Source organism: Genypterus blacodes, unplaced genomic scaffold (genome assembly GCF_046128005.1).
Source record: "Genypterus blacodes isolate CSIRO-AG114 ecotype Tasmania unplaced genomic scaffold, CSIRO-AGI_Gbla_v1 ptg000055l_1, whole genome shotgun sequence".
NCBI lineage: Eukaryota > Metazoa > Chordata > Actinopteri > Ophidiiformes > Ophidiidae > Genypterus > Genypterus blacodes.
This window is the reverse complement of record NW_027466867.1, coordinates 5,569,875-5,593,306: the sequence shown is the minus strand read 5'-3', so window position 1 is coordinate 5,593,306 and position 23,432 is coordinate 5,569,875. Positions and strand designations below refer to the sequence as shown.

At 42.6% G+C, this 23,432-nt stretch overlaps 5 protein-coding genes across 6 annotated transcripts in view; 2 read left to right on the top strand and 3 right to left on the bottom strand.

The window, feature by feature from the left end:
* Positions 1-229: 229 nt before the first annotated feature.
* On the bottom strand, positions 230-9,096 carry osbpl7 (oxysterol binding protein-like 7). The gene is made up of 23 exons (XM_076151667.1): positions 8,529-9,096; positions 6,627-6,800; positions 6,396-6,539; positions 6,263-6,316; positions 6,013-6,126; positions 5,712-5,873; positions 5,435-5,558; positions 4,982-5,100; positions 4,743-4,826; positions 4,561-4,584; positions 4,300-4,450; positions 4,070-4,164; positions 3,564-3,723; positions 3,325-3,471; positions 3,110-3,246; positions 2,879-3,016; positions 2,539-2,602; positions 2,376-2,454; positions 2,096-2,240; positions 1,852-2,002; positions 1,648-1,774; positions 1,441-1,563; positions 230-1,358 (listed from the first exon to the last, which is right to left on the bottom strand). Exons 2-23 carry the CDS (start codon positions 6,756-6,758, stop codon positions 1,250-1,252), a joined length of 2,583 nt encoding a protein of 860 aa, XP_076007782.1. The 5' UTR covers positions 6,759-6,800; positions 8,529-9,096; the 3' UTR covers positions 230-1,249.
* A 136-nt stretch (positions 9,097-9,232) lies between these two features.
* mrpl10 (mitochondrial ribosomal protein L10) lies at positions 9,233-11,614 on the bottom strand. Its single transcript, XM_076151670.1, has 5 exons — positions 11,529-11,614; positions 10,959-11,128; positions 10,620-10,784; positions 10,145-10,289; positions 9,233-9,942 (listed from the first exon to the last, which is right to left on the bottom strand). Exons 1-5 carry the CDS (start codon positions 11,566-11,568, stop codon positions 9,707-9,709), a joined length of 756 nt encoding a protein of 251 aa, XP_076007785.1. The 5' UTR covers positions 11,569-11,614; the 3' UTR covers positions 9,233-9,706.
* Positions 11,615-11,790: 176 nt separating this feature from the next.
* Positions 11,791-13,937, top strand: pnpo (pyridoxamine 5'-phosphate oxidase). Its single transcript, XM_076151469.1, has 7 exons — positions 11,791-11,983; positions 12,255-12,379; positions 12,476-12,575; positions 12,736-12,789; positions 12,877-13,005; positions 13,080-13,150; positions 13,275-13,937. Exons 1-7 carry the CDS (start codon positions 11,813-11,815, stop codon positions 13,438-13,440), a joined length of 816 nt encoding a protein of 271 aa, XP_076007584.1. The 5' UTR covers positions 11,791-11,812; the 3' UTR covers positions 13,441-13,937.
* A 696-nt stretch (positions 13,938-14,633) lies between these two features.
* On the bottom strand, positions 14,634-18,254 carry prr15lb (proline rich 15 like b). Its single transcript, XM_076152039.1, has 2 exons — positions 18,047-18,254; positions 14,634-15,420 (listed from the first exon to the last, which is right to left on the bottom strand). The coding sequence occupies exon 2, from the start codon at positions 15,391-15,393 to the stop codon at positions 15,073-15,075; it is 321 nt and encodes a 106-aa protein (XP_076008154.1). The 5' UTR covers positions 15,394-15,420; positions 18,047-18,254; the 3' UTR covers positions 14,634-15,072.
* A 975-nt stretch (positions 18,255-19,229) lies between these two features.
* cdk5rap3 (CDK5 regulatory subunit associated protein 3) overlaps positions 19,230-23,432 on the top strand; it is a 69,572-nt gene continuing 65,369 nt past the window's right edge. The window contains exons 1-14 of one of the 2 annotated variants that reach the window (XM_076151657.1): positions 19,230-19,388; positions 19,664-19,709; positions 19,816-19,947; positions 20,228-20,328; positions 20,424-20,472; positions 20,807-20,985; positions 21,151-21,287; positions 21,427-21,571; positions 21,714-21,821; positions 21,978-22,059; positions 22,182-22,270; positions 22,366-22,571; positions 22,788-22,959; positions 23,167-23,242. In XM_076151657.1, the coding sequence (XP_076007772.1) occupies positions 19,383-19,388; positions 19,664-19,709; positions 19,816-19,947; positions 20,228-20,328; positions 20,424-20,472; positions 20,807-20,985; positions 21,151-21,287; positions 21,427-21,571; positions 21,714-21,821; positions 21,978-22,059; positions 22,182-22,270; positions 22,366-22,571; positions 22,788-22,959; positions 23,167-23,232 (1,518 nt within the window). In that variant the 5' untranslated portion in view covers positions 19,230-19,382 and the 3' untranslated portion in view covers positions 23,233-23,242. Of the gene's footprint in view, positions 19,389-19,663; positions 19,710-19,815; positions 19,948-20,227; positions 20,329-20,423; positions 20,473-20,806; positions 20,986-21,150; positions 21,288-21,426; positions 21,572-21,713; positions 21,822-21,977; positions 22,060-22,181; positions 22,271-22,365; positions 22,572-22,787; positions 22,960-23,166; positions 23,289-23,432 lie in introns of those variants that run through there. The other variant, XM_076151656.1, reaches the window with a different exon arrangement.

The window sequence follows — 23,432 nt, the reverse complement described above, 5'->3', positions numbered from 1 at the left end:
GGAGGGAATGAACACAGCTCCTTGTCTTTTGTTCAAGTCTCTGAGGAGAGAAATGCAGCAAAAATAATGCATAATATTGTATCAGATGAGAATTCATGTATTTGACTTGTTAATTGCAATGAATAAACAAATAGGAAAACATTTAATGGGAAAACTGTTATTTATTAAAAGTGGCATACTTGTGTATTGTACTGTTGTTTTTTATTCATGAGATTAAAGCCTAAACATGATCAATCATGACTGCGGTCTATTTGTCTTTCTTTAGATTTGTCTTTAACTTCGGACATGAAACATCTCTACTGGAACTAGAAATCAGTTCACGGCTATTTGTGCTCATTTGTGCCACAATCTCATTTTGATTAGAAGTATTGATGATTTTGTTTATCAAAGGGGTAAGATCATCAAGACCAAAAACCCTCATTCACACACACATTTAAACTTCTAAATCATTTATAATAGATTAATTTGCATTGAAATATTCATACAGCTTTGCGATGATGACATTTTAATGTTCTGCATAATAAATGGACAAGTTTCCAACCAGCTGGAAACGTCTTAGACTATCAGTTACAAAAAAATGAAGAGTGTGTTCCCATCTTTTTTACAAATATGAATGTGTCTATAGAGTGGAAACTGTGTGTTGTAAAAGGTGTTCAAGTGTTAGACGATCCAAAACTCAATTTAAAAAAAAAAAGAAACATTCAAATACAGATCAGTGTCCTTTCACACTTCCTTCCTAATACTGTGAATCCATTCAATGAGCCTGTTTAAGAAGAGGATGAAGATCACCTCATCATCATCATTATCACATACAAGGCAGTCATCACTTCTGGATCAGTCAGTTATGGAGTCAAGATTCATTAGTACTGATGTACCATTAGATAGTATTAACTAAAATACAGTTAGTTAAAATATTACAGTTATAATAGCGATAGCGCTGACAGCTCTCTGGATGAGATCATCGTTTGAGATTAAACACATCAAAGTCGTCTAAAAATAGAACATTTATTCATTCATTAGAGTTGAGGCTTGTGATGCATCCTGGGTAACTTGAGTGTTCGCTCTCTGATAGGAGGACGCCACAACTAAGAGCTTTCCATGAGCCAGTCATGGAGGCGTAGAGGTCAAAGTTTACATGGGGAGAAACCAGCAGCACCTTCTCCACTCTGCAGGAGCAGATCATACATGCTGTCCAGATCTCATGACCTTTACAAATAAATATTAATAACTCGTCGCAGCCGCCATCGCGTCACCACAGAGTCAAGTTTTCAGTGTTGGCAAAGCCGGGATTCTCCCTGAGCTTCCAGTACGTACCGTTTGTCACCCACACATCCCTCCCACATGTGTCTTTGTCTTTCCTGGTGAGGAAGAGCAGAATTATTTATCTAATTAATATTCCCGTTATGTGCGAGTATGTACAGCTGGTGTGTGAATCGTTACCTGAAAAACTGTGGCACGTGCTCTTCTCCCCTCTTCGCCAGCTCTTTTCTGCGATCCCTCTGCGTTTCCTCTATCGTGTCTTTTGTCCTGTCACCGTCATCCACTCGTCCCTCCTCCAGCATTCTTTGAGAGGAGGCGAGAGGGAGATTTAAAGGAATGAAAAGGCGTCGTAAAGGACACGGGACAAGCGGCCTCGACTCCGCTCACCTTTGGTCCGGGCGCAGGCGGCTGTCTGTGGGCGGCAGGAGAGGCTCCAAGTCTGGCGTGAGCTCGTTCATCTCCATAGCAAAGGTGGAGAACCCGTAATACAGCAGGTGATCCTTGGGCTGGGGATCTGTGGGGCAGCAGGAAATCCTCTCAGCATCAGCTCAGTTAATCGTGTTTATAGTGCATATGTATCATTGTACTCACTTGGCTTCCAGATGCATTTTGGAGTGGGCAGAGTGTCGCAGAAGATGCCCTCGTGCCACAGACCTCCAAACCGGTGAATGACACTCCCGCTTTGATCGAGCACTGCGCCCTGCACCTCGTTCTTGTTCGTGTCCGAGCCCCAGTAGCGAGACTACGACCGTTAAACACACAAATGCGTCGAAGCTGAAGCTCTCAATTCGTAACAGGCGAAGGTGAAACAGCTGAAGCGGCGGCGTTCACTCACTTTGACAAAGGTGATTTTGCAGGTGCAGACGTCGTTGCTGAGGTTGCGGATGGTGACCTCGCCGTAATGCTCCAGGTAACGCTGCTGGCTGAGGACGTTATGGATGCAGGTCACCACTTTGTTCCACTCGTAGTGATCGCCGTACCTGCACAAAAAAACAAGATTCACACGGGCAGATGGTTTATCTTTGTCTTCTCCGAGTCCTGGTGCTGAAATATCAAACAAGACGATTTCCTATGACCATATTTAACACTCTGAGGAACCTAACTAGATCCTTTACCTTGGCAGAGTGACGTTCACCATCCCCGTTGGCAGGATCTCTAACGACTTCCCCCAAAACTTGTTTTTCCATCGCTGGTCTGTCGTTGAGAATAAATAGCCGTTACACCCAAGCAAGACACGTGCGGTCACAACCTGTACACAGGCCGAATGTTGAGCCTCACCTTGCCAGAAGGAGAAGTTCTGCGAGTGTGCGTGGCAGGCAGAGATGGGAGGGTGGTGACAGACCTGGCAGAGGGAAAAACAGGACAACAACAACAACAACAACAACAAGAAGAAAATCATTTGTCTGCGTAATTTCTGATGACATTATCAGTAATCATCATCATTGTATCAAAACAATAAAGCACTCGATGCTGACGCCTCTTGGCACAGATGAAACCAGTGGCTCATCAATCTGAACAAATGAGACGACAGCTGGCTCGACTGTAATTAATATAATAAATCTTGAGTTCGTTTTCATGCTTGGCTTCATTCTCTTTCACAGTGAAGTTCTTCCTGCACCTGTTCACTGATTAAGTGGAAGCCTCGGTCCTCCCTGATGCATTCAAACGTCTCCCCCAGCACCGGGTTCACAGGCTTGTAGCGGTTTCGGAAAGTGGCAGTGGAGTAGCCCGAGATCGCAAAGGCGGCAATATAGACCTGCGAGAAACAAACCACGGGAAAGAATAAACTTACTCTTTAACAGATAGTTCAAACCACCAGGACACAGAGACGTCTTTGCAGAGCCTTTACCATCCTCTGGTAGGGGTCTGGAGTCTTGCTGGCCGTGTCCAGCAGCTCAGAGTACTCCAGCTCTTCACACAGCCTCTGCAGCAGGTTGACGGGCTCATTTAGAGCGGCGGGCATGGAAACTCGAGCCAAGTCTTTACCTGAATAAAAAAAGTGGAGTTGAGTTATTGTAACAGACCTCAGTATAGTACAAGTCGTGCTGTGGTGAGGGTCCTTGCCTATGTTGTTGTAGAGGATGGCCATGAGGCCCACGTGGCTGTTGTCAGGACAGTGAGCAGGCAGTGTAGTTCGGCGTCCTGTGCTCGTGGGAAAGACACTGTGAGGAGCCCCGGAGATACTGGCACGGTACTTGCGTGTGGCTGAAGCTGTGATGTGGGTGAGACGTGATACAGTTTGTCCACAAGCACTTCACCTCTAATATTCATGTGCCACTACAGGGAGGTCAACATGTACCCACCATGTCCTTCCTCAGGCTCCGAGTTCACGGTGCTCCCGTCGCTGAGTCCCGATTCTTCTGAGGAACTTACAAGAAGGATTTCATCGATGGCGTCGAAAAACTCGCCAGCAGAGTCTGCCACCGAGGGGCGTCTGCGGGGCGAACACATGACCGCTTCTGGCTGGAGGAGCAAGGAAAGACAAGCAGCTGTCAAAGAAGGTGGCCGAATTTAGACTGTTGTCCTCTAAATTTAACACTGCGCTGAAGGACATGATGGTTTTTCTTTATCTCGTGATAATCAAGTACACTATGAGGGGACACACTGATAAGTTCTACCAGAAAAGGCGGCCCTCCCTTTCTTTTCCCCCCTCTTTCTGTATCAAAAACAATCTCCAAAATGTCCCATAACTGTATGCTCACTGTCATGTTAAATGTTTTTTTTTTCAATAAAAATATACAACAATGACGAGGACAGAAGACATGTCTGGCACAAGTTCACCAGTGATGGGATGCCACAGGGATCTTACCTCACACTGCTGGGTGTTATTACTTTCACAGACCTCCTGCAGCTTCTGTCTCTCCTGGGACAAAGCCTCATGCACAGACTTTAGGGATGCAAACACTGAAGGGAAACAAGACAATTTCAAGGTTTTATATGCAATACATAGTGGACCGGCGCTGGATCTTCCCATTGTGTCTAATGCTTTTGTAAGATGATACACTGCATGTGTGGACAGTATGAATGCAGGCCTCTGACCTCGTTGGGACAAAGTGCAGATGTCCTGCTGGATTTTCTTGCCCTCGGGCGATGTGGCGGCGGCAGGGGACAGCTGGGAGTAGACATAGTCTGGGATTGAGGGGACTGATGCTAGGAGGTGAGGCGAGCTGCTCAAGTGGCTAGAGGACAACTGTGAAGAGGGAGGAAGAGGACAGTTACAAGTCATTCTCAATCGTGTGTCAATGAAGAACTTGGATTAACTTTCATGGCTTTAAGTTGTTTCATGTTCTGGAAACTCACCGATTTTGTAATCCCTTTAACAGGCTTCAGATGAAAGAAGGAGGACAGTCAATCAAGTTCACAGTGATTCAACTGATTCATCATTTCACTTAAAACATATTTGTATTTTATAAAATAAGCAACTAACCATTCTATTGAAATTACTAAATTCTATAGTTGAGAGTATTTACAGATCGTCTTACCATTCCCAGGGTCTCTACTCTGGACAGAGTGCGAGAGTGTCCCCACATCTTCTTTGACTTCTTTGGTTTCTCAAGTGTGAGATTCTGCGTAGAAATGAAGAAAATGTTACAGAAACATCCCCCAGATCATTTCATTTTCAACGCATGGAAGAGGAAGTCTGATTGGTTCTGGATGGGGACAGTTTCCTTAATTAAATTACCAAACTAAATAAGCCATTTGGAGATCAAAACCAGCCAACCTGTACACTGATGATACGCTGCAGGTCTCCATTAGTGAACGCCTGGCCTGCCTCAGGGGCCTGGAGCTTTTGAATCAAGCGGTTTAGCTCTGAAAGGTCCAGGTGACAACGGTTCAACTCTGGAAGAAAACAGATACAGTATAATTAGTTTTATTATATATGTACTCCAGCATTCGTTATGTACATTTGAATGATTTGAAAAAATTGGTTGTTGTTTTTGACTCGTTATTCCTGTCCTTACTGACTTTGGCCGCTAGAGGGAGACACTGTGCGTTATACCCCATCTGCCCAATAATGGCAACATCTATCAATCAACACTAAAACCATCTGACAATAACCCAATAAACATATATTCAAAGTAAATTTTAATAGATAGGAAGCTTGTGGGTTGTGTATCTGTTGGAGGAATTAGTGAATACCTTGAAGCGTGTCTTTGCGTGTGCGTGTGTGTACCTTGAACACAGATGTCCGGCTCATCTGTTTGCTGCAACCAGGCAGATACTTTGCTATTCACAGCTGTGTTAGCTGACGGCAGCACCCCTGATGCTCCAGTCACATGTGCCATGCTTGTGGAGTTCTGATACCAGGAAAGGGAGTTAATTACAAATTATTTTCAGATATATATATATTTTCAGAATAGTTCAGTGCTAATGTCTCACGTACAACAACGTCCACTTGAATAATAATGTACTGATATTCACTCAATTCAATTTAAATGTTTGATAGTCACCAAATCTCCATTTCTCTGGGAAAGTCCTGCAAGAGGGGACAAGTGTCTGGTGGGCAAAGTCTGAAGGAAGCCAGTGTGAACTTGAGCAGCCTCGCTCTTCTTGAAGGTCCGGTGAGCTTGCAGCTTTGTTACCCAGATGTAGAAGAGTTCATGGCTCTTTGCCTTTGTGAGAGACGAGAGAAGGATATAAGCCAGGATAGAATAGATATACATACAAACATCGTATTCCTGGAACCACTGGTGCAATTATGTTAGAAGAGCAGATGCCACAGAAAGAGAACACACAACATTCACTTTCTACCTTCATATGGTAGAGAATGTCCCCAGCATCCAAGTCAATCCGATTGGATTTCTTGTGAACAGACATAACTGCAAGGCCGACATTCAGGGAGCCCTGGACTCTTCCCTTAAAGACCTTTGCAGAGAGAGAATAAGGTTTAAAGAGTTTTCACATGTAAAGGTTGATGTCCCTGCTATTGAATGAATCTTGATATCTATTTTTTTTTCAATTAATCAAATACTTGTTGTCTAGAACAGGTTTGTATACTTACATCTTGTTGATTTTTGGAATACCGTAAGATTCCTGCTTCCAAGACAAAGTACCGCTAAAAAGACAAATATAGTTTTGAAAACAACATCTACGATCTTGGTGGTTTGGCTTGACTGAGTGGATGGTTGTCTCACCTTGTGCCATCCTTTAAGAGGCCACCTCCTCCTTTTCAGAAGGTATCCTTCACAAATCCCCGGGGCAGTCATGTCCTGAGGATCGTCACCACCTGCATGCATTTCCATCTGAAGATTGTCAATCACTTCCCAATCTTTGATGATCTGTGGAAGAAATAATGGAACCGTTGTTGTTGCTGTTGTTTAGTTGTCTGGTTACAGGGTTTGTGACAGGGTTCATTTACTGCTCACCTGTCTGGAGGGGGGAGACGATAGCGTGCTACTACTCCGAGAGTGGCTTGGCTTGGCCCAGGCTGGCGAGCTCTTCTCCAGCCCGCTCGTCAGTGACAGGCTGCGGTTGAGCACAGGCCCATAGGAAGCCATTGTGGAGCGCAGACTTCAGATTGTCCTCACTGCTGTGATAGGCTGAATTTCGAGGGTAGCACACTACATGTCAGCATGATATGAGTGTGACAGAGCCGTGATGTATTGTGAATTTACAATACACCTGAAAATCTGAATCTAAATATAGTCTCTAGAATTAAGATGTCAAGACTTCAGAGGAAAAGTGGTAAACAGACTCAGCGAGTGTGTGTAATCCAGTTAACTAACACAGGTGAGTGCTGAGCAGAGAACAATCCTGCAGTCAGTGCTTCCTTGAAACACATCATTGAATGAATGAATTCATTGTTTCTTTGTTTCCTGATGAGCAAGTTCAGTGATTTTCACCCGCAAGTGTGCCGGCAGGCACAGTTACAGGGGGACGATATTAAACCCGGCACCGGTTTTGCGCGCGCGGGCGCCGGGAATGTCACGACAACACGTTTTTGCGTTTAGATTATTTCCGGCCACCGGGACCACCATCCGGAACCACCAGTGGGTCTGGCGCCCACAGTTACAGGGTGACTATATTAAACCCGGAACCAGTTTCGCGCGCTGGCGCCGGGAACGGCACGGGTAACCTCTGGTTACAGGGGGGTTGCTTCACCAGTTACATCATACAGAATGAAATTAACAGTTAAATGTTTGAGATCATAGTCAATGTAAAAGGGTCGGGATAACTTATTTCTAAAACTTGCACCTTCATCTCACAGTGTAGCCGTTGTGTTCTATCTACACATGGTTTGCACCGCGGTCACTGCAGCCTGTGATGAGAGGATTAACTCCCTCTTTCTAATTGGTTTTTCAAGGAACATTTTTAGCTCCTTGGACATAAGAGTGACACAGTCAGAGAGCAGTGATACAACATTAGAAAGTCCCATGCAGTTATTCATGGTCAAAGTATCACTAAAATTAACTGAAAAACACACTCTTACAAGCACACCTGGTCTGGTTACACTCCATCTGACCACAATAAGGAGAACCACAACCATGCAAAACACACCGATTTTAAAGAAGTTGCTGATTTGTGATGTTACATACACGATTGTAAGTGCACATCACTCACTCGCCAACTCTTCACGACATTCTATTTCAAATTAAAAGCAGTTTGTGCTCTCCTCGGTGAAATTTTCACTTCCAATCCTGTCATCGTAAGTGTAAAGACTGAAGTTGACATTTGTGCATTCAGCTTTCAAGAAAGTTGAATGAGTGTAGCTTTTACATTTAAAATAACTGTTAAAAGCCGAGATATTTCGCTGTTAAACATAGACATAATTGATATTATTTGTAGAAATGATAAGAGCAACATGTGTGCAGATTTGGAGCGTCAAAGTGAACAGATGTGTTAAAGTGTAAACAATGGTCCTGTGCATGTTAAAGAGCAGCATGTTGTAAGCATATTGTTCTCAGGAGGCTCTGTGATGGTGAGTTCAGGTGTCATCGAGTCCTTCAGCCCCAGTGGGCTATTCAGGGCCGCACAGGCTCTTAGCTAAAGCCCATTAAGGTGATCTCACTGTCCCCGCACAGGAAGTGGCTGTGAAGTACTTTAAAATCCAAAACCTTCTTCTTCTTCTTTGCATTTTAACAGCAAGGTGCATTGTCTATGAAACATGTTAGATTAGCAATTTAAATGTTCATACGGAATGCTCTGATGTTTTGATTAGCTGCTATAGTGAAGTAGTGAATTTAACTCTAAACACACCAACTTTAAGTCCGCATTTAAAACGTAATTGCTCTAATTCACGAAGAAACGAAGAAACGTAACAAGCTTACCTGAAATTTACATCCGACAGCCATCATTTGCTGCAGGTCTCTGCACCTCGGACCTCCAATAAAGCTCGTTTGGCGTATAAGAATCTGTACAACATCGCCATTTCGACAAAGACAAACTATTTAGCGTGAAGAAACGAACATAAAGCCTGAATTGAACAGTTTCTCCATGAATAATCAGTGGGTTTGAGTGAATAATCTCAGCGTCCTGGTGGTGACTCGGAGGCGGTTGTGCGTCGCAGCAGCGGCAGCAGCGTCCCGGGTATTATCCTTATTAGCAGGAATTACACCGCGTCTAGCAGGGATGGGACAGAGGGCGGAGCTGCTCTACACTCTACACCTGTAGGTTGTTGGCTTTAGTCCCCAAAGAAACGGACCCGGTTTCGTCTGTAGTTGTAACGATCCTATCGACTGAACTATGGGGCAGAAAGGCAAAGTTTGAGATTGCAAATATCAAAACAACTTCCAAATAAAAATTCAAATTAATTGCATATTGTAGCAGCGTTGCATCACAGCCATGATACTTTACTTACACTCTGTAAATGAAACCATTATCATGCAGCACGGACATTTATTTCTTAGTGTCTTGAGTGATGTGTGTCTTTAAAAGCAGACCGTAATAGACTAACTGACCCAGATTTACTCTATAATCTGCAGATTAACCTTCAGGACCTGAGACCACTTGTGTTTTATTTTGTCTGCAGCAGTTTTTCATCTTAAAACACCTTTAAAATAAGTCAAAGAAACAAAGGAGAAGGAATGACTAAATGTTTCCTGAGCATTTGACAAACACCTCTTGGTTGACAAATTGTGGGTTTCCAGAGGAAGTGCTGGCATAATTTATTGTATATGCCAGAATATACATAAAACATGATAAACAGTGAAACAGCAGGGACCATATGCACACCAAGTGACACTGAAGTTCTTGCAGCAACATCTTTGCAGAGATTCCACCATGAGGCTGAAGAGCACCGACATAAATCAAGTCTGCAACCTTCTTTATTCACAGAAGCCTCGATGCTCCTACGGGCGGATGCATAAGGAAAGATTTTAGGACCAGAAGTACTAAATTCTACCCTTCTTTCAAGCGTGCATCCAACTCTTCAGTCCCTCTTCATTCCAAGCAGTCCCACTTCTGCTAGGCGACAGTCTCAATAAGTTCCTCCGCAGCAGCTGAGGCTCTACGTGGCCTCGGCTTTGGACGTTTCCTCTGTGCTGCTGTCGGGACTCTGCTGTTTGACGTATTGCTGCAGCAGGGCAGACAGGCGGGCTGGGTGGTGCTGGATCAGGGAGGCTGTGCGTGAGGTCAGCATAGTCAGAGCGCTGACCAGCTCCCCCTGGACTACAGTCACTGATGGCAATTTGGAGTAGCTCACTACCCCCTGTGCACTCAGCAATCTGTCCTCTATGCAGGCTCCTGTGGAGAAAAGTCCAACTGTTAGCAGGGCAGTGGATTGTGGTTCATGTCATCATACTTAACACTGAAAAACAACAAACACACTAACAGAGCTCTCAAATTATTTGTATACAGATATTAGACATTAAATCATTCTTGCTCTTTCATCGAAGACAAAGCCATATTTGTAACATTGGGAAATGATATGAGAAGACAAACATACCCAGAAGTGTCATCTGTGGACTCGCCCTCAGAGTGGACAGCATCTCTCTTGCTTTGGGCTCTTTACTTATAAACAGAGTGGTTGGCCCGATGAAAAGAGGAGCCATGCTGCTGTAAATAGTGCCGCTCAGGAAAGACAGCGTTACCTGGAAGATGAAAATAAGATGAAACCTCTATGATGTCAAATCACTGGTGTGCAAAGCTGGTAGTCCAGTTGCTGCATGAGGTGGGGATCACTTGATCACATGCAGAGGTTTTAGACATACAGTTGCCAACAGCGTGACAGTCTGTCAACAATTTATCTTCATTGTTGAGAAGCAAACGTCCTGACACATTACTGACAAACTACTACTACTAACAAAGATTAAAACATTACACTCTGACCTACAGTTTGCAATCTACAAGATGAAAAAAATACAAGAAGTTACTAGTCAAATGTTCCTTAGTTGATTGCCACCTGTGTACGTCAATGTCACCTGATTAGGGAAGAACTTGACAGAGATTCCGTGCCTATGCAGCCTGTACTTCAGGAGCATCATGTCTTCAGCATTGCTGGAATTGTTCTGGACCACAGCAATCATTTTACAAGTCTGGAATATGTTCTTCAAGTCCTTCTTCAGGAGTAACGTCAGACCATTATCCTGGTGGAGGAAAAGAGAATGGTTAGTCAAGTTTTAACAATGAGCAGAACGGCAGACCTCTGATCTGAGGAGTGTGTGAAGTCGGTCCGGTGCTGTACAGGTGTTGATGCAAACACAAAAAAACATGCGATTAATGAAACAAACCCATTATTATTAATTTCCCATGCCGTTTACCTCTTGAACTTGTTTGGTTTGGGATGGATAAGCTCCTGGAGGAAAAGGCCGTGGAGGAGGAACGTACTGTGTGACGGCCAATATTTTCTGTTTGAGGATGTGCACGGGTTTCTTGTGGCGTGTCACAGCCTTGGAGCCGTGACGAACACTCTGTGTCAAGGGAAGCCATACTGGAAAACAACAATATCCACTTAGTGCGTGTTAAACACTAATAAACTGGGTGAAATCCTGACCTCTGCGGAAAACACGACAGTAGGCATGTTGCTTTTCTACTCATAACATAGTAACAGAAATGACATGTGTGTCTGCCTGCAATGACACGCAACAAAAGCTGTAAAATGTAGCTGTAACTACGTTTATTTGATATTACTACCTCAGCTTCAGTCTGCTGTGAGCCGGTTAGCTCAACGGCTTTGAATAACAGTGAGGCTATGCTATGCTATGCTATCACGAGCGAACTGCGTCACGAACAAAATAAAACAAACGTAGCACAGTAGAAAATACAACGACAACGCGAAAGTAGCGAACACACAAAGCGTCAGTTAGAAATGTGATTTTACTCTTTATTACCTTGTTTGGGTAGCAACTTTACACACAAGGTCGCCGCCATGTTTGACAGCGCAACGTGCCACCGGAAGTTATCGTCAAGCGAAACAGGAAACGTCATCGCATTTGACATTTTCATACGCTTATATTATCTCCTGTAGCTCTAACTCCATTTTTAATACAACATGAGTCACAATTAATAGAAATTTGTGCTGCATTTTACCGGTTTAAGACTTTACAAAACTCCTTTACGATTTTACGTAAAGACGTTACGTCACTATTTTTATTTGCGCGTGTGTTTGGTAAGAATGAGGCGCATACTCAGTAGAGTTGTATTAAGAAATATTCTATCTTGTCGTTCCTCTTTGCCAGTTTGTCTACAAAGCGTTTCTCCACGGTCTTTCTACAGAGAATCCACGAGAGACACGGCGATCATGGACCTGAGTGACATGAGAAAATCGTACAAAGGAGATGAAGAGGTTAGTGGCTTAAATATCTCCCAATCAGATGAACTTAATCCAAGATCATTTCCGTGTCACTGACCATGAAAACATGACGACCTGAGCTGTGTTCAGATCCACGTTGGTTCATCCATTCGTTTGTATATTGTGTGAGGTACAGAAGGCACCAGATGTGTGTTAGGCTGAATACAAAAAGGTCAATCGAAGGCTCTTCACGTTGTGTGTTCCTGTATCCATTATTATTCAAAATATGTAGTAATGTATTTCCCTGTGATGATTATGTCCACAGAGCTTTGAGGAGAATCAGCTTGTGTCTCTGGACCCAATCAAGCAATTTGGTGATTGGTTTGATCAAGCCACAAAGTGCCCTAAAATTGGAGAGGCAAATGCAATGTGCATCGCCACCGCCACAACGTAAGGATCACTGACTACCACACTTAAATTGCTTGTTCATTTTCACAGCTTTGTCCCTAACCCAACCTGAAATGGGCCTGGTTGCTGTCTTTTCAGGGACGGACGGCCATCTGCTCGAATGGTCCTGCTGAAAGGTTACAGCAACGAGGGATTCCGCTTCTTTTCAAACTATGAGAGCAGAAAGGGCACTGAGCTGGTGTGTAGTTTCTCTGTCAGTCTCTCTCACAATTGACCTTTGTACCTCTAAGTTGTGTTGTTTGACCTTGACAACATCTGTCCGAATTGATAGGACATTACTTTTAATTGCAGAAGTCCCTTTTTAATCTCAACCTTAATGCTCTTTCCTTTGTCCGTAGGAGAGCAATCCATACGCATCCATTGTGTTCTACTGGGAACCTCTGAACAGACAGGTACAGACACAGCACCTTCAGTTATTAATGATATGTCACTGGATCTTTCCTCTACAAGTGTCAACCTAATTCAGTGTTGATGTTTAGATTCGTATCGAGGGCAACGTGGAGCGAATTCCCTACCAGAGCTCGTGTGATTACTTCCACTCCCGACCAAAGAGCAGCCAGATTGGGGCGGTCGTCAGTAGACAGAGCTCTCCGGTCCCTAACAGAGATGTAAGGAACACAGCTACATTACATTAAATAATGTAGGATTAAGATATAAACTTCTACATTGTCCTCTCTTTTAGTATTTAAGACAGAAAAATTCAGAGCTGGAGGAGAAGTACAAGGATACAGAGGTGCCCATGCCTGACTACTGGTAAGCAGCCTGCATGCTTCTGCTGACATTGAGGCTGAAGTTGTTTTTGATGTATTTTTCTTTCTGTAGAAATGCATAAAGAAAGTATACTAATTATCCCGTTCTGTGTTTTGTTTTCTAACAGGGGTGGTTATATTGTCAAGCCTTACTTGATAGAGTTCTGGCAGGGTCAGACAAACAGACTTCATGACCGCATCGTCTTCAGCAAGCCTAAGGATGACGAGCCTGACCTCAGTGAGCTTCAGCGCCCTGCAGAAGGAGGCTGGGTGTATCAGCGTCTGTCCCCATGACCATCCTCGTCATCGTTTTGAGAACATGGACTGATTCAACCACAAGAGCAAAGTCTGTCATATGAAGTAATGATTTACAGTAAAATTGTTGTGACAAAGAAGCTGTGTCTTACAAATGTCTGGAAACCCACAAGCTTCACTACAGTCCACACTGGAGCTGTGGAGCTCACAGGAGACATTTGTCACTCTAGTGATGTAGCATTATCTGCACTGCACTTTTTATTGTTGAAATACTAAATGCGGTGCTGTGAGTTGAGGTACATTCATCATGGACTCATCGTAGCAGTCATAAAATCTGTGAAATGCCTTTTAATAGTGACATTAAAAGAGCCGGTGCCATCAATTGTGCCAAGTTAAATGTGTGTGCGTGTGTGTGTAAGATGTGGTTCTAATACTGTTTGAGAAGGGAATTGTTGCTTTGTTTTTACTGTTGGATGAAAATGTCTTTTTGACTGGAATTAACTGTGGAATAGAGCAAATAAAAGTTTAATTTGTAACTGGGTGCTATGTGCATTTTTGCCCAATAGATGTCAGTAGCACCACATTTGAAAACATGAACATTCAGATCAACGGAACACCTGAAGGAATTACTAAGACACAAAAGAAAATGTATTGTGCATTTACCATGTATACAAATGATTACACGGTTTTTCCTGAATGTGGAGAAGGTGTCTAATCGTCTGAGCTGTCATGGTTGGTAAGTTGTATATTCTTAGATAATGCAGTGGCGAGGCACGGCCTATCGCATATCAGTGTCTGCTTACCATCACTATGTCAACAAAGCTCACCAACAATGACTCAGGTGAAAGAACAACCTGGGCTTGGTTGCCTAAAAGGGTGAAATCACCAAGACTTATCTTGTAGATAATTTGAATGATAAACTCCATGTTGGGATTGTTTTGATCTCACTGGATGACTGGATTCTAGACACTTTGAGACAAAAACAACAGACACATCTTATTACATTTATTAAAAACAAAATACAATTTTCGCTGAGGAATTTCAGAAACGATTACATCTGATAATATAAACAGCAAATTTAAAAATTTACCACATCATTGGAGTATTCACGTTGTCACAGAAACAGACATGATTAAATATTCTCAATATACTAATTTTTGTCCAAAAAATATAGAAAAATTGAATGCATCTTGGTTGCACTGTATACATGTGTATTCTGTGAATCTGCCTCATTCCAAAAACATTTACGTCCACAATTAGAAAAAATTGCATTACCGTACATTAATTTAACATACATTGAATAAGCATCTTAAAGCTTTCTAACAAAATGAGTATTGAATTTTATTACAAATCCTTCATGAAACCAAAGTAAAATGCCTCGAGTGCTTTGTTTTCCTTCATCTTTCTTCTGTGGATAATGTCTCCATGGTTGCCGCTGATACCAAATGTTTGTATAGGTGTAAGTCTGAGTCCAGTGGTCACAGTATCTGGCTGGGTGTGGTGTGTGTGGTAATCAGTGTGTTACCACGTGCAGATCTATTGCTGGCTGTGCTTGTGTATTTATTTTTTATTTTGCCTCTGTTTTTGTGCTCTTTTAACTTTGATGAGAGTGACACTGACATATGACACATTTGTGATCAAGTATATGTGGAGCATTTTTTTCCAGTCTGGTTATTTTTTATGGTTCTCATCGCTGAGGTTGTGCTCGCCGTAGAGATTGGGATTCTCCGCCAGCGTGGCACGGACTTTCTTCTTCTCCTTAAAGCGGCCGGAGTGGGAGACCTTAACATGACGGCCTTTGGTAGCGGATTTATCAACAATCTTCTCCAGTCTGGCATTCAAATGGCTGTCCATATCCGGAGGGGGATTGCTGCTCGAATGCTCCTTATTCCCAGTATTGCTGCCATACTCAGCTGGGATCTCATACAACACCTTGGCCTCAGACTTCTTCTTGCGTAAGAAGGTCAGCTTCCACCAGCTTGGGTCAGCCATGGCACCAACAGGGACTGGAAGACTGACCTGAAGGGCACAAAGCACACAGAGGACATACTGTTATAGAGCTTATTAATAGTTAGATTTACTCATGGCTTTATTATTCCAGTAAAGGTAAAGATACATTAAGTGTATCTTAGATGTAGGCAATGCTCTTCTCCATTACAATGCTCATGTCAGGTGTAAAATTGACCTCAGTACATTCAGTCGGTCATTATGCCACATTAGATTTTGTACTTTGTACCGCTGCCCTTATTCAAATAGAGAAATTAGCCTCGACTCTGTGTTCTCCTGTCTGGTGCACATCTATCAGAACCATCCTTAGAAAGCGTGCAGCAATTATAGATGACTTCTTTTCATCCACGGCACATCTCGGTGATTAGGAGGTGTAATGTAATGGGGGAGGACACCTGACACTTGCTCTCAGCTGATAAATTAATGAGCATCTGAACAGTATCCTCTGTCCCTCCCATGTGATCTGATATGACGAGGGAAAAAGCCCTTCAACTGATGAGGAAGCAAGCTGTTGCCTGGAAGCCACCGCAGTAGAGGTAACTTGTTATATCATGGTGAGGGAAGAGTAAAGGAAACTGTCCTCGGCATCACAAAATAGCAGCTAGACCCCTATTGATCATTTATTTATGACATTTCCCTCTCATCCAGACTCACGGATGCATGTAAACACAGAGGCAGCAATCATAGAGTCAGTATAAAAGCTGTTATGGCCCTTTGCCTCTTAGTCACCTGGCAACCGACGTTTTTAAAATAACTTCCTTATAACTTATTATTGAGCTAAATTGTGATGATGAAGGGAGTGTAAAGTGTATCGTTAACAGGAAAGGATTACAGACTTAAGTTGCCATACCTGATAAAACAACTCTGGTTTACTGGAATAGCATAAAAGCCAGTGCATTGTTGGGCACAACAAAGGGTAATTTCAGCTGTCCAGTCACGCAACATTTAATGTGGTAAAGCAACAAAAGGCCATGTTTCTCATTGTTTGGTGTCATTATAACCATGGATAAATAATACAAAAGAGAACTCCCACTGGACTCTGTATGTAGATCTATTAGTGCTTTCAAAGGTATCTCTTCATTCTTGTTTTTTTTCAAATTTCTGTTTACATTTTGTTTGATTGCACTTTCAAAACCCAATTCAACTTTGAACTGCAAATGAAACTCAAACACTCCCGGGATTATGTGCAATAAATCGATTTTTACGAGCGCATGACCATCCCTGTGATTTGTGTTTGCACAAGGTGAGCAGGAAGCAGAGGACTACACTTCCTTTGGTTTGGGGGATTTTATCATCATGGCGGCCATGCAAATACATACATGCCCTTTGCAGAAATGCTCATTTCACTCTTATCTGAAGCACGTGGCCTGAAAACGTGACACAAGATTAACAAAAAGGACAAGATTTAGATTGTAGAATGTATTTAATTTGGCTTTGAGGCTAATGTGATCTGATTTTGGGGCCCATCTCTGACATAATGGACTATGTGCCCTACTGTACCTTAATTACTCTTATTCCTGACCTGGTTGTGTGTCGTAACTTAGGTAACAGATAGTGATCGTGACCAGTGAGGGCTTTTATGAGCTCTCTGTTCTTATGTGACACGCCACCATCTTTGATATTACATCTACCAGTTTGATTTGATTTGACATGAAAAGACCTCAAGATCTTTTTAGAATATTTCTGAATTCCGTTTGTTTTTGAGTCACATTTTCTGCTGTCTCGTATGTTTGCAGAGCATTTGCATACTGTACGTCCAAATGGTGTTGACTTTCCAACTAAGCGGGAGCAGCACTTTCACACTCGCTCACTGGGAGAAAGAATGCATTACAATATGCACACATATTTCTTTTGGAAAACCATGTTTGACTTAGATGTGACCTTTGAGACAAAAAGGCTTGTTGACTTAAAGGAGGCCCTCCATAGTTCTCTTTAATAAGTTACCATGTGTAGTTATGTGTGGGTGAGCCCTTAGGCAAAGCTTCAGAGATCACAGTGGAGAAGGAACACTGTGACCAGGTTCAGAAATCACCAACCAACCAACCAACCCGTCAGCCTCATAATATGTGAGCAGGAGAGAGGAGGATCCAAGGGCACCGGAGACTGAACGGAGCCGAAGCTTATTAAATTCCCTGGTTTCATCCCTTATGCCAGGTTTACTGATGACCCATATCAACAAAGGTGAAACTGTTCCCAAAGTTCCCTCAGCTCATTTATGAAACATCTCAATTATATCACAATCAATCAATTTACATATTAGTTTTATTGTTGTCTTGATAGCATTTCCAAATTCTATAAAGCATCACAGTGTGTCGAAATGTGATCTCTGCTTAGTGCGTTCATTTGTGCTTGAAATGGGTCGTTGACTTCACAATAACTGATCTTAAGAGGGATTAGCTAATTAGAAAAAAAATTCACACTCAGCTGGTGTCACCTGCTCAGAAACACACACAGCCAGACGATGACATCATCTCAAATTACCCCAAGGTGATATACAGGTGTACTTTCAAGCATTCTGATTACTTTCCTGGAGCTGCCCTGAGGTGTGTGTGCATTTTGTGTTGAACGGTTAAACAAAAGCATGTCACACTTTCTCCAATATGTTATCACATAAGAAATGTGTTTTTTGGCGCCTCACCTCGTCGATGATGAGCTGGCCGATGGAGGTTCTCAGATTTGACACTGTCCCGCCATGCTCGCTTTAAGTTCTTGAACGCCTCTTTCTATTGTTTAGTCTTCTTCTTCTTTGAACTCAGGTGATCAAGCACAGGTGCAGCATCTCTTTCCCTCTGCTTCTCTCCCCCACCTTGTCTGTCTATACTCTCTGCCTCACTTTAGCACACACCCTCCTCAAACACACACACCTACAGCCCGCCCAGTTGAGTGCATAACTGAGCGAGTGTTGCAACCATGTGATTTAGTAAAACCTTTCTTCAGGACAGCCCAGTCCATAATGCAGTGCGGTTCATTTGAACTTGCGAGGAGAACAGCTTTCCAAAATGTAAATAAATGTTAGCCGTAAGCTTAAAACCAGTCTTGTTTTACTGTGGAATCTGGAAGCATCTTTGTGTTTGACTTTTCCTATTCCTGTTTTACAACTCATGAGGATTTGTTATAAGCTGGGAGATGAGGAGCAGGAGGGACACACAGGCAGAGAGACGGAGGGAGCTGTAAACTCTGAAGTGTCACCTGAATGAGGAAAGTGCTCCTGGTGTTTTGCATACGTTGTTCAAATCACAGACAGTGAATGGGCGCTCACTTTGCAAGTTTGGTTGACATTCAAATATTGAATAATTGAGCCCCTTGAGATTCCCTACTGGTGCACATGTAAGGACAAACAAACAAACCAACCAAACTATTCTCAATTTGGATTATATCAATTTAAAGGGAGAAACTGTAAACCAAATCCTTTAGCTAAAAAACTAAGCTCATTAAAGTAGTAATTTCGTATTTGGTCCATGTGTAAGAACAAACATTGGTGAATTATTTAATAAAATAGTTGGAGGAGGACCAATATAAAGCATATGTGGACTAATAAGCTTCAATTAATTGTTATCATATTACACTACTAAACCCTAATTGAAATAAAGGGACAGACATTAAAGATAATTTTTCCAGTTAATGCTTTAAATATACAGAGGGTATTGAAACAATTAGAACAGGTGTACTGTACAGTACTTGGATTCATTACCGAAGGATGACAGCGCCCTCTGTCGACAGACCTAAACTCTGCACTGAATCAGGTCTCATTCACCAATGAGCAGCAGCTTTCAGTATAGCCAAACATCATTGGTCGAGCCTTTCAGGGAAGACAGCGTCGTTGGATTTCATTGGCCCCCCTTCACATAACGTGTCATAAACAGTGAAAACCTGATGGGAAGAGTAGTGCTGGATAATAAACCTGTAAAGTTATTAATCTGTAATGCATCGATAAGGTATTGGAAGAACGTTGCTTTGTAAAACCGGAAGAGACAATGGAGGTAAATCGGAATATTCTATGTGGTTGTGTTGTACTGTGCCGGCTGTTAGCCTCGTAGCTGTCACACAGTCTATGTCAAACTGCAACGAAATACTTAAAATAGCTTTAATGTGGGAACTTCGTTGGTTTAATAATATGCATTTTGTGTCGGAGCTATTGTCTACTCTGCTTCCTGTAATATACGACACACTTGTGTGACGTAGCTGTGGAGATCGCATAGTTTTAACTTCCAATATAAGTTACAGCAATGCACTAACTGTCTTTTCACTTTAACAGAATATAAAAAACCTTCCCATCGACATACAAACCAGCAAGCTGTTAGGTAAGGCAAAGCTCCTGTTATGTTTGTCACGTGTTGCCTCGTACACAGTAACCGATGGTACCCAATGCAAAATGAATAATAACATTTATCCATCCTGTGTCCACAGACTGGCTGCTGGATCGACGCCACTGTAATCTGAAATGGCAGAGTGCAGTGAAGACAGTCAGAGAGAAGATCAATGCTGCCATCCAGGACATGCCAGAGAACGAGGAGATCAAACAGCTCCTCTCAGGCTCCTGTGAGTCCCACATCTTATAATCTTATTTTATATCAAAGCCCAGCCCTTTTTGTTCATTTGACCCTTGGAAAAAGGAACGCAACCCTCATCTGCATTGATAGGTGTCTTGTTATGCAATGGATGTTACATGTGCTTATACTTGTATCATTCCCCTGGTTTCTAGGAACAGCTGATAGGCATTTATTACAATTGTATACATCACAGTAAACAGTTTAACAAAAACAATCAATACTTGCAGGCCTAGTACAAGCTCTTTACTTTGTTTTGTTTTCTTGGATAGACATTCACTACTTTCACTGTGTGAGGATAGTGGAGATACTGAAGGGAACAGAGGTGTCCTCAAAGAACATATTTGGAAGATATTCATCTCAAAGAATGAAGGTGGGTAAAGTCAAGCCGATTATATGCTATGATTCTATCTCAGTCATGTCAGTCAGTTGATCAGATGGTCAGAGTGAAATGTGTTGCTTTTGCAGGACTGGCAGGAGATTGTTTCCCTTTATGAGGCAGATAATATCTACTTGGGTAAGTAGAACATTTACAAGGGCTTCCTTCCATGTTCATTAAATAGTGGCCCACTAGAAACACGCCCCACCAATTAAATGATCAAAACATTTGTCACAGTATGACACCAGCTGTGTACACATGAAGTTATCTCTGTTTTTCACAGGGTAAAGGCGCCTTAAGCAAATACATAACTATAGAAAAGACGGATTTAGGTGCCAAGACCTTTTAGACTTTCAGTACTACAAGGCTGCATTATGGGCGACCTGGGAGAACCACTGCCAGTGATGGCAATAAGAGTTAGGCTGAGAATTAAAAAATCTAAAAAACTATTGTTCCATGTCGTGTGCCCCAGCGGAGGTCGCCAGCTTGCTGAGTCGCAATGTGAGCTATGAAGGCCCAGCTCTAAGAAAGCAGCTGGCCAAAGCCCAGCAGCTGCAGCAGGAGCTGAGCAGGCGGGAAGTAGAGTGCCAGAGCTCAGCCGCAGACCTGAGGGAACGCTACTACGCTGCCTGCAAACAGTATGGCATCACAGTAAGTTAAAGCACATAAAGGAACATTATGACAGGAAACAGAAACAATCTACACTATGAAAACAATTCAGCAGCACTCAGAATTAGGCAAATCATCTGAGTGTGTGTGTGTGTGAGTGTGGAGAGACACTGATCAGGCTGTTCCTTTCTGTGTTTCCCTCACAAGGGCGAGCATGTGGCTCGTGAACTCCAGGCACTGGTTAAAGACTTACCAGCAGTTCTTGAAGAAGTTGGGAAGGATGCAACAAAGTTAGAGGAGCTGATACAACTTTACACCGCTTTCACAAACTTTGTATGCGAGTGGTAAGTGTATTATCAAAATGCAGTTTTCCACACTTCGCTTAGCCGTGTACAAATCTACAAATGGAACGATCTGGCAAGAAAACTTCAGAAAATGTCTTACGTTAAGTATTGCAATATTTAGATAACCATGTGTTTACAGGTCTGAACCTGTGCTGCCCATGCTGACATTTGCCCAGAAGAGAGGGAACGCAACATTTTACGAGTGGAGGACGGGGAAGGTCCCCATAATTGTTGAGAGGCCATTTGTGGAGGATGCACCTGCTGATACAGTCACAGAGGACATGGTTGGTTGGCTTCTCTCAAATAGATACAAGAAGCACAATGACACAAACAGGCACTGCTTTCCTGTGATTTCCAGGGTTGATCCAAATTGTCAACATGTGTCCATTTTCCCACCACTGTCCTTTGTTTTAAAACCTGCTTTAGATTGACTGGGGTGACTTTGGCGCTGGAACAGAGACTCAGGCTGGTAACTTTGGCATTGCAGTGGAGGATGGAGTGGACTGGGGTATCAGTCTGGAACCTGGCACCGAGGTTTGAAACCTGAGCATGCCTACATAGCATACCTGTATATTTCAAGTATACAGTTATATTGACCTTTTATATCATTATTCAAATCCACATTTGATGCTTCCCGTATTGTTACATCCTTTCCTCTATCATGCTGTTTTTCTCCGTCTTCCTACACAGGACAATGGAGCAGGTGCTATTGACTGGGGAGATAGTGAAGCAGCTCCCATTGAAATTGAAATTGTAGATGCAGGCACAGACTGTAAGTTCATTTTTAGATTTCCCCACCATACTTTCAGCCTAACTTATGGCATATCTTCTTTCGAATCCTGTGTGCAGTGGTTGCAATTTTTGATTGCTAAAGAGATGTGTGTCATGTCAAAGGTCCCGAGGGTGTGGCAAGGGGTGAAGATGCCTTAACTATACTGGAGAACTCTCAGTCACGGAGCCAGTTCATTGATGAGCTCATGGAGGTAAAAAGTCATGTTGATTTGTGTTGAATAATTATTGTTATACATAATACATACAATACAAACAAGTGATGTCTTATTTTCATGGCTTGGTACAGCTGGACGTTTTTCTAACCCAGCGCATGACTGAAATGGGAGAAGAGGGAGATGTGGTAGCTATGAGCCAGTTCCAACTGGCCCCCTCTGTCATCCAACGGCAAACCCAGGAACATATTCAGGAGATGCTGTCGGAGGTGCGTGATCTTCTGGTGCGACTCACGACTCTTCGGATGCAGCACCTCTTTATGATCCAGGCCTCGCCACGGTATGATGTCCTAACTCATCGTTCTGCACACATTAAGTCGAGTCTTGATCTGATGTTAACTTTTTTACGGTGCTGCTCAATGAGGGTGTGGAAAACTGGAATTGATGTTGGAAGAAAATGAATATGATTTGATATTTCCTGCCTGTGCCCTGCCTCAGAACTGTTACGTCTAGTGATGTGCATTTGGTAATTATATGAAATGTGTTGTGTCTGTAGATATGTTGAACGTGTCTCAGAGGTGCTCAGACAGAAGCTGAAGCAGGCAGACATTCTGGTGCTGAAGGGCGCCAAAATGGCTGAGAAGAGGAGAGAAGCATTAGAGGAGCAAGGCATGTTGGAGCCTCGTGTTGACCTGCTGGCCGGATGCACCCGGGAGCTCCAGAAAATGGTAGAAGATATTGTAATTTATTTGTATATACTGCTTATATAGTTGATTCAGTTTTATTTACCTAATCATTATATCAGCTGTAACATGTCAGATAATTTAAAGTTAGAGATTAAGTTAAAATATCCCTCTGAAACACAGAAAACTAGGAAATAATACTACACCTCCTGTATTAACAATAATAGTGTGTTGTTGTCATTTGTTTTTCAGATTGAAGCAGACATTTCAAAACGATACAACAACAGACCTGCAAACCTAATGGGGGTTAATATTTAGCACCACCTTTCTCACAGTCTGGCTCCTGGATAAATAAATGTGACTTTTAATGTAAAGTCCTGTGTTTTGTGAAATTAATTTGACTAAGGAGGAAACAAAACCTAAACTTTGAGCTTTTGCAGAGCATTGCTAAGGTCTTGATCTCTCTCTTTCTCTTTCTGTCTCTGTGTGGGTATGTAATATTTCATAAAACTAAAAAG